Raw genomic sequence first — 19120 nt, 5'->3', positions numbered from 1 at the left:
TGAGGCGTGCTGAAGGCGTGTCTGAGCGTGTTGAAGGTGTGTCTGAGGCGTGTTGAAGGTGTCTGAGCGTGTTGAAGGCGTGTCTGAGGTGTGTTGAAGGTGTCTGAGGCGTGCTGAAGGCGTGTCTGAGCGTGTTGAAGGCGTGTCTGAGGCGTGCTGAAGGTGTCTGAGCGTGTTGAAGGCGTGTCTGAGCGTGTTGAAGGTGTCTGAGCGTGTTGAAGGCGTGTCTGAGCGTGTTGAAGGCGTGTCTGAGGTGTGTTGAAGGTGTCTGAGGCGTGCTGAAGGTGTCTGAGCATGCTGAAGGCGTGTCTGAGACGTGCTGAAGGCGTGTCTGAGACCTGTTGAAGGCGTGTCTGAGGCATGTTGAAGGCGTGTTGAAGGTGCCTGAGGCGTGTCTGAGACCTGTTGAAGGCGTGTCTGAGGCATGCTGAAGGCGTGTCTGAGACATGCTGAAGACGTGTTGGAGGTGTGCCAGAGGCATGTCAGGGGCATGTTGAAGTCATGTTGAAGGCGTGTCACAGGCGTGTTAAAGGCGTCTATAGCCAAGATGAAGGTGAAACGAGAACATCTATGGAAAACCTGAGGTCATCACTGAGGTCGTGGATGAGGTCATCACTGAGGTCGTGGATGAGGTCATCACTGAGGGCATGGATGAGGTCATCACTGAGGGCATGGATGAGGTCATCACTGAGGGCATGGATGAGGTCATCACTGAGGGCATGGATGAGGTCATCACTGAGGGCATGGATGAGGTCATCACTGAGGTCATGGATGAGGTCATCACTGAGGTCATCGCTGCGGGAGCGACAGGCGTGGACCTCCATGACAGGAAGAACTGTGGGTCCCTGTGAGGATGTTTGGCGTGTCGGCACTGGAACATCACGCGTGACCCGGTAGACGTTCAGACGGACGAGGCGTCGCCACGAGGACAGCAGCGCCATCTGGTGGACGGGTTCAGAACCACGGTCTGGATCCTGAGTCCTGGTGGGTCCCCCCTCCCAACCCAAACCACACTGGAGTACTACAGCGGTCCACAGCCCCCCCCCACAAAGAACACAGGAGCAGCAGCTGTTAGAAACAGAGGTAGCTAATTTATTACGTTTAAAGAGACACTAGACTAGAAGAGCTAGACAGGAAGTACACGCCCACCAGACAGGAAGTACACGCCCACCAGACAGGAAGTACATGCCCCATCAGACAGGAAGTGCACGCCCACCAGACAGGAAGTACACGCCCCACCAGACAGGAAGTACACGCCCTGTTCAGAGAAGCTCCACCCACGCTCTGTCAACACATTCATTATTCATCTGGAGAAAAATAGTCCATAAACCCCCCCCAACCCCCCCCCTCAGACCCGAGAAGGTACAGCACCAGGACCAGGACCAGGACTGGAACTGGGCCGGGGGGGCGGAGCTCTCCTCCAACTTCCTGTGTGGAAGCACACGTATAAATAATCCTTTTTTTAACCTGGGAGGGGTCTGTGTTGATGAAGGCTGGCCCCGCCCTGTCTGAGCCCCGCCCCCAGCCCCGCCTCCCTCAGTAGGGGCGGAGGCTGAAGAAGCCCACGCTGGTGGGGGACTCCTTGACGGTGACCGTCACCAGGTTGGCGGTGACGTCGGTGACGAACACGTGTTCGATCAGACTCCGGGGGGGCCGCCAGTTCTGTAGCTGGACCCCCCCCGGGCGCTTCTGTCCGTAGTCCTGGTCCGACTCGGAGCTGCTCTCGTCCTCCCCGGTGCTCATGTCGGTCTTGGCTTTCTTGGGGTCTTTGTGGGGGGGCCGGTCTTGCTGGGTCTGGACCTCTGGGGGGGGCCGGCCTTGGGGTTTGGCGCCTGACCCGGGCGGGGTCTTTCTGAGCGGCGCTCTTCCGGCGGGGGTGGGACACGCCGGACCTTTTGGGAGCGGTTTCTTTGCTGAGGGGGCCGCTGTCACGCCGTTTCCAGGGGGGGCGCCGCTGTGCAACAGTTTGTTCTGGAGGTTGAGGGGCTGGAGCCCAGACCCTGGACCGGTCCTGGGGGGTAAGGAGGCCACCGCTTTGCCGGGTACCCGCTGCAGCGCTGCCCCGGGGGTGGGGGGCTTCTGTCTGGTGGGGGGGCTGAGGGGCCGCTGGGCGGGGGACTTGGATGCGCCGGCGTTCAGAACCGGGACGCCTCTGGACCGGCCTGCCCCCGCCTTCGGGTCCAGACCGGTCCCGCTCGGGGGGCTCAGTTTACTGTTATGGGACGGGGGGGCCAGTTGGACGGACCGCCCTGATCCCATGGAGCCCATGGAGGTCTTGACGGCCCCGCCTTGGGGGGCGGTGCTCCGGTTGGCCCCGCCCCCTGGATCTCGGGCAGAGCTGCGATGGAAGCCCATGAAGGTGAAGCTGGGGGGGTGGACGGGCTTCTTGATGGCCCCCGGAAGGTCGGGCTCCTTGGACGGCTTCAGGACTCTGCGGGGGGGACCCTTGGTCTGTGGCGCCTCCTTCCTGTCAGGGGTGGGGGGTTTCTTGGACCGTTTCCTGGGGGGCTCCGGCTTGGCCACCACGATCTGGGCCTTCTTCTGCGGGACGGGGTGCAGGTCCCGGGTCCGGACGCTCGGGGGGGGCCGGCCGCCGTCGTCATCCTCGTCCGACGAGGAGGAAGACGAGGAGCAGGAGGAGGAGGAGTCTGATGAGGAGGAGGCGGAGCCGGAGGAGGAGCTGCTGGACTTCAGGGCCTCAGGAACGTGTTCCTGCAGGTGAGAACAGACGTCAGCTCCGGGTCCTGGTTCTGCTCCAGAACCGGGTCGCCTTCAGGGACTCACCAGGACCTTTCTGGGGCGCCCGCGGGGCCGCTTGCCTTTCTTCCGGATCAGAAGCTCCTTCTCTTGTTCTCTGGAAAAGACAGAAGAGATGAAACGATACCAATGTGACTCCGGTTTGGATCCGGATGTGACTCCGGTTTGGATCCGGATGTGACTCCGGTTTGGATCCGGATGTGACTCCGGTTTGGATCCGGATGTGACTCTGGTTTGGATCTGGATGTGACGCCGGTTTGGATCCGGATGTGACTCTGGTTTGGATCCGGATGTGACTCCGGTTTGGACTCACTTCTTGTTGAAGGCGGCCAGCAGGCGGGGGTCCAGGATGTTCTCCTGTGGCTCCCAGCTGTTGTGTCTGAAACACATTGAGACAAACTGAACCAATGGCGTGCTTCCAGAGTGATCATGTGACTAACACCAGTTCAACAAGTTATTACAAATTAACAGTTATTAACTAGTTTGTAACGGGTTAACATGTGTTAGTTTATTTAGTTAGTAACATGCTAACATGTTAGCAATAGTTTAACTAGTTAGTAACAGGCTAACATGTTAGCAATAGTTTAACTAGTTAGTAACAGGTTAACATGTTAGAACTAGTGTAACTAGTTAGTAACAGGTTAATATGTTAGAACTAGTGTAACTAGTTAGTAACAGGCTAACATGTTAGCAATAGTTTAACTAGTTAGTAACAGGTTAACATGTTAGAACTAGTGTAACTAGTTAGTAACAGGCTAACACGTTAGCAATAGTTTAACTAGTTAGTAACAGGTTAACATGTTAGAACTAGTGTAACTAGTTAGTAACAGGTTAATATGTTAGAACTAGTGTAACTAGTTAGTAACAGGCTAACATGTTAGCAATAGTTTAACTAGTTAGTAACAGGTTAACATGTTAGAACTAGTGTAACTAGTTAGTAACAGGCTAACACGTTAGCAATAGTTTAACTAGTTAGTAACAGGTTAACATGTTAGAACTAGTGTAACTAGTTAGTAACAGGCTAACACGTTAGCAATAGTTTAACTAGTTAGTAACAGGTTAACATGTTAGAACTAGTGTAACTAGTTAGTAACAGGTTAATATGTTAGAACTAGTGTAACTAGTTAGTAACAGGCTAACATGTTAGCAATAGTTTAACTAGTTAGTAACAGGTTAACATGTTAGAACTAGTGTAACTAGTTAGTAACAGGCTAACACGTTAGCAATAGTTTAACTAGTTAGTAACAGGTTAACATGTTAGAACTAGTGTAACTAGTTAGTAACAGGCTAACACGTTAGCAATAGTTTAACTAGTTAGTAACAGGTTAACATGTTAGAACTAGTGTAACTAGTTAGTAACAGGCTAACATGTAAACAAACACCTGTTTGTGTTGCTAGGTAACTAAACGTTCTCCTCACGGACTCAGACCCGTTAACGGAACCGGTTCCGGTATGAACCCGGTCCAGCAGGGAGAGTCAGCCGGGATCCAGACCCCCACCGGGCTCTGACGGGCTGGACCCCCCCTCGGATCGGTGCTGGAGGTGACCCCCTCCGGTCAGAACCGGCTGTACCGGTCGACCCCCCCAGGCCGCTGGCACACAAAGGGGGCTGCTCCACCGGACTCTGGACCGGTCTGGACGGGAAGAACCGGACGATCACCGGGACCGGGGAACAAAAGAACCGGCGGGCGGGGGACCCGCAGGAGGCCGGTCCGGCCCGGTAAGAGTCCCGGTTCTCCCCGGTTCTCCCCGGTCCGGGCCGCGGCAGCCCGCCCCCCCCCCGCGGCTGCTCTCATTGTTCGGGACTCACTTGGACGACCACCCCCTCCACTTCACCAGGAACTCCAGCTTCCCCTGGAAGAGAGCGACAAGCAGAAGGCTGAGACTTCCGGTCGGTGAACCGGACCCCCCCCCGGCCCGGACGGACGGACCTTCCTGAGCCTCTTGTTCAGGATACACTCCGCGTCGAAGACCTGCTCCCCCACGGCGCTCAGCTCCTCCATGTCTGCGACAACAGGCGGGCGCGAGCAGCCAATCACAGCGGCCGCGCGCCGCCCGGAAGTCGCGGCGCGCCTTCACAATAAAGGTCTTCTGGTTGTGTCGCGGTGAACGGAGCTCCGGGACCCGCGGTTCTGGAGCCCGAACCGGAACGTCCGGTTCTGTTCAGGACCGGAAGATCAGCTCCGACCGAACCGGTTCAGTCAGGAGAACCACGGCTGAAGCTAAGGCTGAAGCTAAGGCTGAAGCTAAGGCTGAAGCTAAGGCTGAAGCTAAGGCTAAGGCTGAAGCTAAGGCTGAAGCTAAGGCTGAAGCTAAGGCTGAAGCTAAGGCTGAAGCTAAGGCTGAAGCTAAGGCTAAGGCTGAAGCTAAGGCTAAGGCTGAAGCTAAGGCTGAAGCTAAGGCTGAAGCTAAGGCTGAGGCTAAGGCTAAGGCTGAAGCTAAGGCTGAAGCTAAGGCTAAGGCTGAGGCTAAGGCTGAAGCTAAGGCTGAAGCTAAGGCTGAAGTGTTTTCTGAGATGTAAATGAGCTCCAGCATCAACTTCTGTGTGAACGGGTCTGGTGTGAATGAATCTGGATTAACGGGTCTGGTGTGAATGAATCTGGATTAACGGGTCTGGTGTGAATGAATCTGGATTAACGGGTCTGGTGTGAATGAATCTGGATTAACGGGTCTGGTGTGAATGAATCTGGATTAACGGGTCTGGTGTGAATGAATCTGGATTAACGGGTCTGGTGTGAATGAATCTGGATTAACGGGTCTGGTGTGAATGAATCTGGATTAACGGGTCTGGTGTGAATGAATCTGGATTAACGGGTCTGGTGTGAATGAATCTGGATTAACGGGTCTGGTGTGAATGAATCTGGATTAACGGGTCTGGTGTGAATGAATCTGGATTAACGGGTCTGGTGTGAATGAATCTGGATTAACGGGTCTGGTGTGAATGAATCTGGATTAACGGGTCTGGTGTGAATGAATCTGGATTAACGGGTCTGGTGTGAATGAATCTGGATTAACGGGTCTGGTGTGAATGAATCTGGATTAACGGGTCTGGTGTGAATGAATCTGGATTAACGGGTCTGGATTAACGGCTCTGGTGTGAATGAATCTGGATTAAGGGCTCTGGTGCTCCAGCAGGTCTGGCCGATCACCGGAAGTCGTTCCCTGTCGGTGAAACTTGACTCCGTTCTTCTCACAACGGAAAGCGAAGCTCGTGAGGCGCGAGCCTCACCGGCCACCGTCCGGTGTGAGAGGCGGAGCAACGGGAGAACCAGAAGGTGGTCCCGGTGAACCGGAACGATCCGCTGCTCAAATCATCTGAGAACGGATCGAAACCTTCAGTCACGTTAAAGTCACGTTAAAGTCACGTTAAAGTCACGTTAAAGTCACGTTAAAGTCACGTTAAAGTCACGTTAAAGTCACGTTAAAGTCACGTTAAAGTCACGTTAAAGTCACGTTAAAGTCACGTTAAAGTCACGTTAAAGTCACGTTAAAGTCACGGAGCCCAAACGGACAGGCGGAGGTTTGGATCAGGAACGTTCACTCAACGCTGGTTTGTCAGACATTTAATGACGTGAAGACAAATGAAAATTAAATAACAATTAAAATAAAAAATTAGTCCCACAGCGAATAATTCTGTTCTTTTCTTATTTCCATTAGATTCTGTTCTTTTCTTATTTCCATTAGATTCTGTTCTTTTCTTATTTCTCCATTAGATTCTGTTCTTTTCTTATTTCCATTAGATTCTGTTCTTTTCTTATTTCCATTAGATTCTGTTCTCTTCTGGCTGAGGCGATCAGTCGTTGGGGTTCCCTCCGGTTCTCAGAGCGCTGAAGCTGTCTCTGTTTGCCCCTCTTGTCGGTTTGGACTCCTGGTTCTGGAACACAAGGATCAACGACTGAAGCTTTGGTTCTTCAGCTTCAGCAGAACCTGTTAGAAGCTGTTTGTCTGCTGAAACTAAACCTTTTATTTTAGGGTCTTTTTTCCACGCGTTACCTCTGGTGGCGTTTGCCCTGCAGGAACCTCTCTGACATCACCACCAGGAACACCAGAACCATGACCCCGACCACAGCGGCCAATCCGATGAAGACGTTCTGCACATAGTTCTCACCTCCACCTGGAGACAGACAGACCCCCCCCCATCACGACCTGTCCTCCCGTCCAATCAGCTGTGAGCTGGAAGTTTTCCTGCTCCAGACTGTTCCTGCAGTGGAGCCGTTCTAAAGGGGTCTGAACGTGTTCTACACGTGTTCTAAACGTGTTCTACACGTGTTCTAAACGTCATCTAAACGTCATCTAAACGTGTTCTAAACCATTTCTAAACGTGTTCTAAACGTGTTCTAAACCGTTTCTAAACGTGTTCCAAATGTGTTCCAAATGTGTTCTAAACGTGTTCTAAACATGTTCTAAACATGTTCTAAACGTGTTCTAAACATGTTCTAAACTTGATCTAAACGTGTTCTAAACATGATCTAAACGTGTTCTAAACCGTTTCTAAACGTGTTCTAAACCGTTTCTAAACGTGTTCCAAATGTGTTCTAAACATGTTCTAAACGTGTTCTAAACATGTTCTAAACTTGATCTAAACGTGATCTAAACGTGTTCTAAACATGATCTAAACGTGTTCTAAACCGTTTCTAAACGTGTTCCAAATGTGTTCTAAACGTGATCTAACCAGGTTCTAAACGTGTTGTAAATGTTTTCTAAATGGGTTCTAAACATGTTCTAAACGTGTTCCAAGTGGGTTCTCATCGGATTCTAAGCGTGTTCTTAACTGGTTCTAGCCATGTTCTAAGCGTGTTCTTACGTCCTGCTGGACGCGCTCCCTCCACTGGAGGCTCTACTTTCGCGGGCTCCTCTGGCGGAGGGATACCAGAGTCCCTCAGGATCAGTGAAGAGGTTTGGGTTCAGATTCTGTCTGAAGTCAGAGGAGATGAAACAGAACCTCCTGTTCCTGACTTTAAATCCTCACAGATGCCCCTAAGCCCCCCCCCCCCCCACCAGCAGAGGGGTATTTCACTGTTTCACCTGAATGTTTAGTTTCCTGTAGTAATCCACAGCTGGTCCTGAGTCTGTTTGAATGTAGACCCCCCCAGCTTTAAATGGGCGGGGCGGGCGACCCTAGTGTGACCTCACTCACCCTGTGTGGGGGCGCTGCCAGCCAGCATGTGTCGCGTGGCGTTCAGGTGCCCGTCGTTGGTTTCGGGCGTGATGTCCAGGATGTGACACATCAGGGCGTAGATGTGGACCGACTCGAAGGGCCCCACCTCCAGGCCCCTCTGGAAGGCGGGCCCCACCGCCCTGAAGAGGGCCTTCATGTCCAGCTCGTGGTTGTCGAAGCCGTGCTCCCCCCTGTTGAACTGGACGGGGAAGAACTGAAGAGACATGCAGAGAGGGAGGGCGTGAGGCGTGGCCCCCAGGAGGCGTGGCCCCCAGGAGGCGTGGCCCCCAGGAGGCGTGGCCCTCATGAGGACGCCCTGCTGCTGGTGCTTGATCAGCACCAGCAGCAGGGCGTCAACGGGGGTTTCTCGCAGTCCGCCAGCAGAGGGGGGTGTTGACCAGCAGAAGACCAGACCGTTTCTACGCCAGTCACCGACAACACTCCGTGTTTCCGTGTTCCACACGCTACAACACGCTACAACACATGCTATAACACACGCTACAACACACGCTATAGCACACGCTACAGCACACGCTACCGCACACGCTACTACAAGTGCTACAACACAAGCTTTAATACGTGCTACAACACACCGCTACAAAACACGCTGTAACACATGCTACAACACGCTGTAACACATGTTACAACACGTGCTACAACACAAGCTTTAATACGTGCTACAACACATGCTACAAAACACGCTGTAACACATGCTACAACACATGTTACAACAAGTGCTACAACACAAGCTTTAATACGGCTACAACACACGCTACAAAACACGCTACAACACATGCTACAACACGCTGTAACACATGTTACAACACGTGCTACAACACAAGCTTTAACACGTGCTACAACACATGCTACAAAACACGCTGTAACACATGCTACAACACATGCTACAACACATGCTATAACATGCTGTAACACATGCTACAACACACGCTACAACACATGCTATAACACACGCTACAACACATGCTACAACACACGCTGTAACACATGCTACAACACACGCTACAACACATGCTATAACACACGCTACAACACACGCTGTAACACACGCTACAACACCTGCTATAACACACGCTACAACACATGCTACAACACATGCTACAACACACGCTACAACACATGCTACAACACACGCTACAACACATGCTACAAAACACGCTGTAACACATTCTACAACACACGCTACAACACATGCTATAACACACGCTACAGCACACGCTACAACACATGCTACAACACACGCTACAAAACACGCTACAACACACGCAACAACACATGCTACAACACATGCTATAACACGCTGTAACACATGCTACAACACACGCTACAACACATGCTATAACACACGCTACAGCACACGCTACAACACATGCTACAACACATGCTACAAAACACGCTACAACACACGCTACAACACATGCTACAACACATGCTATAACACGCTGTAACACATGCTACAACACACGCTACAACACATGCTATAACACACGCTACAACACACGCTGTAACACATGCTACAACACCTGCTATAACACACGCTACAACACATGCTACAACACACGCTGTAACACACGCTACAACACCTGCTATAACACACGCTACAACACATGCTACAACACACGCTGTAACACATGCTACAAAACACGCTGTAACACATGCTACAACACACGCTACAACACATGCTATAACACACGCTACAGCACACGCTACAACACACGCTGTAACACACGCTACAACACACGCTACAACACACGCTACAACACATGCTATAACACACGCTACAGCACACGCTACAACACATGCTACAACACATGCTACAAAACATGCTATAACACACGCTACAGCACACGCTACAACACATGCTACAACACACGCTACAAAACACGCTACAACACACGCTGTAACACATTCTACAACACACGCTACAACACATGCTACAACACACGCTACAAAACACGCTACAAAACACGCTGTAACACATTCTACAACACACGCTACAACACACCGCTACAAAACACGCTGTAACACATTCTACAACACACGCTACAACACATGCTACAACACACGCTACAAAACACGCTACAAAACACGCTACAACACATGCTACAACACACGCTACAAAACACGCTACAAAACACGCTGTAACACATTCTACAGCACACGCTACAACACATGCTACAACACACGCTACAAAACACGCTACAAAACACGCTGTAACACATTCTACAACACACGCTACAACACATGCTATAACACACGCTACAGCACACGCTACAACACATGCTACAACACACGCTACAAAACACGCTACAACACACGCTACAACACATGCTACAACACATGCTATAACACGCTGTAACACATGCTACAACACACGCTACAACACATGCTATAACACACGCTACAGCACACGCTACAACACATGCTACAACACATGCTACAAAACACGCTACAACACACGCTACAACACATGCTACAACACATGCTATAACACGCTGTAACACATGCTACAACACACGCTACAACACATGCTATAACACACGCTACAACACACGCTGTAACACATGCTACAACACCTGCTATAACACACGCTACAACACATGCTACAACACACGCTGTAACACACGCTACAACACCTGCTATAACACACGCTACAACACATGCTACAACACACGCTGTAACACATGCTACAAAACACGCTGTAACACACGCTACAACACACGCTACAACACATGCTATAACACACGCTACAGCACACGCTACAACACACGCTGTAACACACGCTATAGCACACGCTACAACACACACTGTAACACATGCTACAACACACGCTACAACACACGCTACAACACATGCTATAACTCACGCTACAACACACACGTGTGTAGTGGTGACATCTGATCTCACATCAGGTTCTTATCGTTATCGTCTCAGATCAGTCACCGTAAACGGAGGGAACATCGGGTCCAGGTCAGATAACCGTCCTATCTTTGATGATCACATGATCACATGTTACCTGTGGAGGTGTTCAGAGGGGCTGGTCCTGGGTCTGCACATCCACAACTGTGGTTTTTAAGGCGTCGGAGAACTCAGACCCGGGTCTTCCTGAGAACCTCTAACTGAGAACCTCTAACTGAGAACCTCTAACTGAGAACCTCGAACTGAGAACCTCGAACTGAGAACCTCTAACTGAGAACCTCTAACTGAGAACCTCTAACTGAGAACCTCGAACTGAGAACCTCGAACTGAGAACCTCTAACTGAGAACCTCTAACTGAGAACCTCTACTGGACTTGATTAACCTGTTTAAACAAATGTTCCTTTGCGTTCCTGTGAGACTGGGGTTCATAAAGCAGGACAGAGATTCTTCTAACCAGAGATTAGACGGAGCCTGAGATTCTCTATCAGCTGATTTTATTGACTTCAAACCACTTAACTGGGTCATAATGTGTTTAATCTGTTAATAACTAACCGCTATCATTTCCTTCATTGTGTCTCTGGCAGCTGTTTACCCTGGGGGTAAATCAATAGGGTAGAAAGCTGCTGCTACACATCTTCTTACCCTCCCAAACTGTCTAGCATGATCTGACTGCTGCCACGCTGTGATTGGCCCAAATTAAACCAGTAAACCGTCCTAACCCCGTTGACCAGGTACCCACCCCGTTGACCAGGTACCCACCCCGTTGACCAGGTACCCACCCCGTTGACCAGGTACCCACCCCGTTGACCAGGTACCCACCCCGTTGACCAGGTACCCACCCCGTTGACCAGGTACCCACCCCGTTGATCAGGTACCCACCCCGTTGACCAGGTACCCACCCCGTTGACCAGGTACCCACCCCGTTGACCAGGTACCCACCCCGTTGACCAGGTACCCACCCCGTTGTCCAGGTACCCACCCCGTTGACCAGGTACCCACCCCGTTGACCAGGTACCCACCCCGTTGACCAGGTACCCACCCCGTTGACCAGGTACCCACCCCGTTGACCAGGTACCCACCCCGTTGATCAGGTATCCCGGGTCAGCGAACAGGATGATGGGGAGGATGCGGTCGCTCTTGGAGTAGTGGAAGCGCTCGGGCATCTCCTCCTTCTTGAACACGTTGAGGTGCGGGTGCGCCCCCTTCAGGGCGTTGTACACTTTGTCCAGCTTGCCCGGCTTCGGCAGCAGCATTCCGGACGGGCCGTAGTCCACCAGGTGGAAGGCCAGGTCGCTGAAGGAGAACCCCGGGATCTTGGACAGGACGATCTCGTCGACCAGGTCTTTGCGGTAGATCGTGGTCATGCCGTGGTCGGCCGTGATGATGATGTTCAGGCAGTCGGCGAGGCCGTGCCGTTCGGCCGAGTCGCGGATGTAGCCGACGGTTCGGTCCACTTGCTTGACCATCTCTTTCAGCTGGGGGGAGTCGGGGCCGTAAAGGTGGCCGGTGCCGTCAGGCTCCCCAAAGTACAACGAGACGAAGTCCAGGTCCTCGTCCCGGAACCAGCCCATCACCTTGTCCGAGTTGTTCCGCCACGCGAGCTCATCGCCGTATTCGTAGGCGGGCGGCTCCACTTCCTGCTTCACAGGAACCTCGCCCTGGTACTGGGCGGGTGTACCCGGGAAGTGAAGCGTACCGGCCTTCAAGCCCTGGAGAAAGGACAAGGAGATGAATCCGGTCTGGAACTGTTGGGTCGGCAGCTCCCGTCTTTAGCGTCTACCTGAACCGAGCGGGACACACCTGTCGCTGCGCCGTGATCCAGATGGGGAGGGTGCCGTTGTCCCACCACTCGTCCACAAACAGGGTGGCGTAGTAGGGCTTCTTCTGGCCGGTGGAGGTGTTAAACCACATGTTGTGGATCACCCCGTGGTTCTCGATGTAGCGTCCTGCAGAGAACCCCCCCCTCATTTATTCCTGGCGTGACACCCGCATTAAATTTTCTATCGACTTAGCGGCTTGAGTGGCACGATGCTTACGGACAAGGTCTTATGACCGACGCCGGAGATTAGAGGAATTTAATTTCAAGGAAGTTAAATTTCTTTTAGCGGCGCCGATGATTTGAGAGTCAAAATAAGAACGGAGCTCAGGGTTGTTCCCTCAGCCATCCCAGCATAATTATCTGCCCCCACTCCGGAAGCTGTTGGACATTCAATCACCACTAATTCCTTCCCCTCGTTTCTCAATCCGTCTGAACCCTGAGTGGTTTCCTCCGACGGGGGCGACTCTCCTACCTGTGAGGAGCGTGAAGTGCGAGGGGCTGGTGATGGTGAGAAACGGCGGCGTGACATGCTGAGCCTTCACGCCATCCTCGGCCATCCGGTCCAGGTTCGGCGTGTCCACGTCGCGGTCGTAATCCCACCGGAAGCCGTCGAAGGAGATCAGCAGCACCTTCTGCTTGTGTTTGGCCACCGGGGCGGCGATGGCGGCGGCGGCCCAGAGGAGGGGCAGGCTGGCGGTCCACAGCATGACGTCCAGGAGCTTGTCGGTCTAGAACCCACGGCTTCAGCTCCTTGTAAACAAATGTTTTCCACCTCGGCATCTCGACCGCCTCGACGGCGTCCGAGCAAAGTTTCCCTGACTTATCTAATCAGCTGATTGGACGACGCTATCTGGCGCAATCTACTCGCAGCCGATGACGTTTACGAGCCGCTGCGTTTACAGCTGGGCCGGTGTTCACTGGTGTTCACTGGTGTTCACTGGGTTCACTGGTTTTCACTGGGTTCACTGGTTTTCACTGGTGTTCACTGGTGTTCACTGGTGTTCACTGGTGTTCACTGGGTTCACTGGTTTTCACTGGGTTCACTGGTTTTCACTGGTGTTCACTGGTGTTCACTGGTGTTCACTGGGTTCACTGGTTTTCACTGGGTTCACTGGTTTTCACTGGTGTTCACTGGTGTTCACTGGTGTTCACTGGTGTTCACTGGTTTTCACTGGTGTTCACTGGTGTTCACTGGTGTTCACTGGGTTCACTGGTTTTCACTGGGTTCACTGGGTTCACTGGGTTCACTGGTGTTCACTGGGTTCACTGGTGTTCACACTCGCTCTCGTGTTTGGCTCTTGAGGGCCGTTCTTTCTGGCCCAACTCTCTGCCTGACGCCGTCTTTTGTTTGTCCGCCGGCCGGTTGTGTGCCCAGCTTCCTGTAAATCAATGCCACCGGGGGGGGGGGCATTTTGATAGGTTTCACCTTGAGTCGGGATGACGCATGATTGATCTGACACCAGGAAAATGAAGAGGAAAATGAGTGTATATGTGTCCGTCAGCTGCCAGTGGTCTCTGGGGGGGGCCCTCACAGACGTCTTCATTTAATAACTGTAATGTGGAAGGAGCCCCCGGATATTGTTCAGGAATCTGCACTGATTTCTGCAGCAATTTCCTCGACAATGGATCAACCATTAGGAGGCCTCAGCGTTTGAGCGGCGATCGGCTCGTCGTCCTGATAAACGTATCGCTGCATCGTCATGTCGCCTTATCAGCGTCCATCACGCCGCCAGACAAGCGAGCGTTTCCAGTGCGCTCTTTATTGTGTGTGTCCTTGGCAGCGGTTCAAGGGAATTGTCCAATCTTTATGGAGATAAGGGATCACATTCATCAGCTTTCATTTACCTCATTCATATTCATCATCAGCTCGTGTTAACTCCACACGCCCCGGCCAGCGTCAGCAGGACCCACGTGTTCGGGACGGCTAGGAGAACCTTATCACACACACACACACACACACACACACACACACACACACACACACACACACACACACACACACACACACACACACACACACACACACTAAACTGAGGGGCAGCAAACTTTATCCGACCCTCTCAGGGACGCTGCGTTAGCTGAAGAGAAGTTCTTTGCCTTTGGCTCTCACTGCAGTTTGGACCGAACCACTGCAGCTCACCACTGCAGACCGGACTGAACCACTGCAGACCGGACTAAACCACTGCAGACCGGACTAAACCACTGCAGACCGGACTAAACCACTGCAGTCCAGACTAAACCACTGCAGTCCAGACTAAACCACTGCAGACCGGACTAAACCACTGCAGTCCAGACTAAACCACTGCAGACCGGACTAAACCACTGCAGTCCAGACTAAACCACTGCAGTCCAGACTAAACCACTGCAGTCCAGACTAAACCACTGCAGACCGGACTAAACCACTGCAGTCCAGACTAAACCACTGCAGTCCAGACTAAACCACTGCAGTCCAGACTAAACCACTGCAGACTGGACTAAACCACTGCAGTCCAGACTAAACCACTGCAGACCGGACTAAACCACTGCAGTCCGGACTGAACCACTGCAGACCGGACTGAACCACTGCAGACCGGACTGAACCACTGCAGACCGGACTGACATTCTGTACTTTTATTCCAAACAACCTCTGCAGTGGTACATTAACACGTCGTTTGCGGTGGAACCTGAACTGTTGAATAGTTGAGTGAAACAAACCTTAGTGGAGAGTCTGGTTCTGTTGTGGTTCTGAGTACAGAACCCCGAGATACGGGCCGTGCTTCAGGAGAACACCACTAGGTGGGGGAGGGATACATCAGTGAGACCGGATCTCGTTCTTTACCACGTGTTGGTGGATGGATACAACATCAGTGATTTTTGCGTGTGAGATATGAACCGTGATGTCATCAGCATATAGAGTAATATGTGTGACCCCCCCCCCCCCCCCCCCGAGGTGGGACGGTTCACACAGAGGAGGCTCAGAGAAGCACACACTTCAGCTGTAAACCAGTTTCAAACCGGTTCAGGTCTGATGTCCACTCAGGAATGTCGGGGCGTATAAACACTGACAGGAAGTAGACTGTAACTCTATTATGGGATGCGTCTATGTGCTGGGAGGACCGTGGCTGTGCTTGCTGGTAATTGCTAGTGTTTCTAGCTGGAGGTAGCAGCATTAAACAGCTAATGTCTATATCAGCACTTAATAAAGTGGATTTATGCGCTGACCTTGCGTCCGTCTGCATCCTTGCAGGAAGTCTCCGTGTGAGCGGCGCCGCGCTGCTGACGCTGATTTGATAACAATGAGATTAACATTTAGAGTGGGTGGCAGTCGGTTCCGCCTGAACGCCACCATGTTCGTAGCTCACTGTATTAAACCTGAACAGCAGGAAGATGACAGCATCCATCCCATAATAAAGCAGCTCCTCCTGCAGGAGGCCACGAGCGTGGAGTCGCTTCCCTTCAGCCGCCAGAATCTCACCGCCGCTAGACTCCAGCCGCACCTCGCTAGCTCGTGTTAGCTCTTGTTATCACCCATTAGCTCTGGTTAGCTCTGGTTAGCTCTGGTTGACTCTCATTAGCTCTGGTTAGCTCTGGTTGACTCTCATTAGCTCTGGTTAGCTCTGGCTAGCTCCGGCTAGCTCCCGTTAGCTCCCGTTAGCAGTCTGGGGCTGTGGCTGCTGGCCTCTCACGCCACCAGTGGTCAGTCAGCAGAGCCAATCAGATGTGGTGACGGAGGTACGCTCCTCCTCCTCGTGGCTCCTCCCCCTCGCCCCCCCTGGGCCCCAGGCCCCCCTCCACTGGTGTTACTCTTCTGAACGACAGTAACTGATTTCTTTCATTTGCTGCCAGCAGGAAGTGTTTGTCGTTTCTCAGGCGTTAATTAAATGTCAGGTCTTCAGGTCTTCAGGTGTGAAACGTCTCTGATCTTCTGCTCCTCACACCTTCATTACCGTTCAGCGTCCTCCTTCATGTTACAGCAGAGCTTCAGAGCGAAGCTCATCGGGACATTTCAGCTCCGGCGCCATTAGTTCAAATAAATTACTGAAGAGCGTTTAAGGTGCAGATAAAGATCAGTGTGGCTGTTCCACTGGAGATAATCCACTGGAGATAATCCACTAGAGATAATCCACTGGAGATAATCCACTGGAGATAATGCACTGGAGATAATCCACTAGAGATAATCCACTGGAGATAATCCACTGGAGATAATCCACTGGAGATAATCCCACTGGAGATAATCCCATTGGAGATAATTCCACTGGAGATAACTCACTGGAGATAATCCACTGGAGATAATCCACTGGAGATAATGGCACCGGAGATAATCCACTGGAGATAACTCACTGGAGATAATCCCACTGGAGATAATCCCATTGGAGATAATCCCACTGGAGATAATCCCACTGGAGATAACTCACTGGAGATAATCCCACTGGAGATAACTCACTGGAGATAATCCCACTGGAGATAATCCCACTGGAGATAACTCACTGGAGATAATCCCACTGGAGATAACTCACTGGAGATAATCCACTGGAGATCAGCGTTTCTCTTCCCTTGCTTGCAGTTATTCTGAGATATAAATCAGGAACAAATAATGTAAATATCTCTACCTTCCATTCCATCCGTGGGCTCAACCCCCCCCCACGCTCCTCTGGTGGGTGTGATCACTGTGGGTGTGGTCAGTGTGGGCGTGGTCACTGTGGGCGTGACCACTCGTCTCATCGCTGCCTGCAGAACAATGTGAATAAAGTTTGGAGTCTCAAAGGAGGGCAGAAAGTGAACGGGAGGGTGTGGGGGGGTTATGACCCCGTCCCAGATGCCTTTGGGGCGGGGGGTGGGGGGTCATCAGGAATGGCGGTGGAAACGGGACATCAGGAGGAATCCCACATTAATGTCCCAGCGGACCCTGCAGAACGCGGTCGCCGTGACGACTATCCATGTGATTATTTTTATTTCCGTTTGAAAGCAATTAGCTGATGCCCCCCCCCCCGTTCCCCCAGCCCCCCTCCAGAACGCGTGGAACGGATCAGGATAATTGCTGTGAAATGAGCAGAGTGCCAAGTTGAGAGAAGCACAAAAACCGCAAGGGTTCCCTCGCCATGGAAACGCCCTGCGCCGCTGTCAGCGCACCGGCCAATTAGGCGGCTTGAATGAGGAACAAATGGGGGGGGTGTTTACTCCATTTCCAGCCATTACAGAAATGGAGTGTTTCCCGCGTCTCACGCTGCGCCGGCTGAGTGGGGGGGGGCTCATTAAACATGGCAGCCGGCGACGGCTCGAGGCACAGGCGCTGGTTGGACGACAGGCTGCCCCCCCCCCACACCGTTCACACCTCCCTCAATCACGTCAGCCGGACAGGAGCGTGATCGTTACCGTCACTCCTCTCGTTAGTCATTAGGCAGATCGACTTCCTCTGATGAGGCCTGAGGTGGCTGCGCCGCTGCCTCGCTGCGCCGCTGCCTCGCTGCGCCGCTGCCTCGCTGCGCCGCTGCCTCGCTGCGCCGCTGCCTTGCTGCCTCGCTGCGCCGCTGTCAGGTGTGTGGGTGCAGGCTGAGGAGGAGGAGGGCGGACCCTTCAGCGTTCAGGTGGGGGTGGGTCTTTCGGACGCCACAGGAAGGGACGCGATTGGTTCAGAGTTCAGACGGTTGTTAAAGACCAACGGCGTTCGTCCTTCATCAAGACGGCGTTTAGCAGATGGGGGGCGTGGCAGGGGCGTGGTCAGTCAGTTGAGGGTCCAAGAAAGGTTCACTGTTAACCCAACACACCCAAACGCCACTCCTCTTAACGCCACTTCCTCTTAACGCCACGTCTCTTAACGCCACGCCTCTTAACGCCATGCCTCTTAACGCCACTCCTCTTAACACCACGCCTCTTAACGCCACGCCTCTTAACGCCACGTCTCTTAACGCCACGTCTCTTAACGCCACACCTCTTAACGCCACGTCTCTTAACGCCACGTCTCTTAACGCCACGCCTCTTAACGCCACGTCTCTTAACGCCACGCCTCTTAACGCCACGCCTCTTAAAGCCACGCCTCTTAACGCCACGTCTCTTAACGCCACGCCTCTTAACGCCAAGTCTCTTAACGCCACACCTCTTAAAGCCACGCCTCTTAACGCCACGTCTCTTAACGCCACACCTCTTAACGCCACGTCTCTTAACGCCACGTCTCTTAGCGCCACGTCTCTTAACGCCACGTCTCTTAACGCCACGCCTCTTAACGCCACGCCTCTTAAAGCCACGCCTCTTAACGCCACGTCTCTTAACGCCACGCCTCTTAACGCCAAGTCTCTTAACGCCACACCTCTTAAAGCCACGCCTCTTAACGCCACACCTCTTAAAGCCACGCCTCTTAACGCCAGGCCTCTTAACGCCACGCCTCTTAACGCCACGCCTCTTAACGCCACGCCTCTTAACGCCACGCCTCTTAACGCCACGCCTCTTAACGCCACACCTCTTAACGCCACGTC

General features: G+C 52.5%; 2 protein-coding genes across 2 annotated transcripts in view; both read right to left on the bottom strand.

Moving 5' to 3' along the window:
* Positions 1–4802, bottom strand: part of cbx2 (chromobox homolog 2 (Drosophila Pc class)) — a 5045-nt gene extending 243 nt beyond the window's left edge. The window contains exons 1-5 of the mRNA XM_068337641.1: positions 4689–4802; positions 4568–4611; positions 3071–3136; positions 2785–2854; positions 1–2712 (exon numbers count right to left, since the gene is read on the bottom strand). The exon at positions 1–2712 is cut by the window's left edge and continues 243 nt beyond it. Coding sequence (XP_068193742.1) covers positions 1537–2712; positions 2785–2854; positions 3071–3136; positions 4568–4611; positions 4689–4760 — 1428 coding nt within the window. The 5' untranslated portion in view covers positions 4761–4802 and the 3' untranslated portion in view covers positions 1–1536. The remainder of the gene's footprint in view (positions 2713–2784; positions 2855–3070; positions 3137–4567; positions 4612–4688) is intronic.
* Positions 4803–6261: 1459 nt separating this feature from the next.
* LOC137610167 (ectonucleotide pyrophosphatase/phosphodiesterase family member 7-like) lies at positions 6262–13874 on the bottom strand. The gene is made up of 6 exons (XM_068337642.1): positions 13144–13874; positions 12653–12798; positions 11932–12561; positions 7895–8129; positions 6751–6871; positions 6262–6631 (listed from the first exon to the last, which is right to left on the bottom strand). Exons 1-6 carry the CDS (start codon positions 13376–13378, stop codon positions 6577–6579), a joined length of 1422 nt encoding a protein of 473 aa, XP_068193743.1. The 5' UTR covers positions 13379–13874; the 3' UTR covers positions 6262–6576.
* Between the last annotated feature and the right edge of the window lie 5246 nt (positions 13875–19120).

Source organism: Antennarius striatus, chromosome 16, assembly GCF_040054535.1.
Source record: "Antennarius striatus isolate MH-2024 chromosome 16, ASM4005453v1, whole genome shotgun sequence".
NCBI classification, from domain to species: domain Eukaryota; kingdom Metazoa; phylum Chordata; class Actinopteri; order Lophiiformes; family Antennariidae; genus Antennarius; species Antennarius striatus.
This window is presented reverse-complemented; position numbering and strand designations above follow the sequence as displayed.

What these genes read in the sequence shown, in the direction of transcription:
- LOC137610167 (XM_068337642.1), bottom strand. Translation starts at nt 13,378, where the DNA reads ATGCTGTGGACCGCCAGCCTGCCCCTCCTCTGGGCCGCCGCCGCCATC. An exon ending in GCACTTCACGCTCCTCACAG is followed by an intron (nt 12,799 to 13,143) that starts GTAGGAGAGTCG and finishes GGTTCTCTGCAG; the next exon opens with GACGCTACATCGAGAACCAC. An exon ending in CGGGATACCTGATCAACGGG is followed by an intron (nt 8,130 to 11,931) that starts GTGGGTACCTGG and finishes ATGTCTCTTCAG; the next exon opens with TTCTTCCCCGTCCAGTTCAA.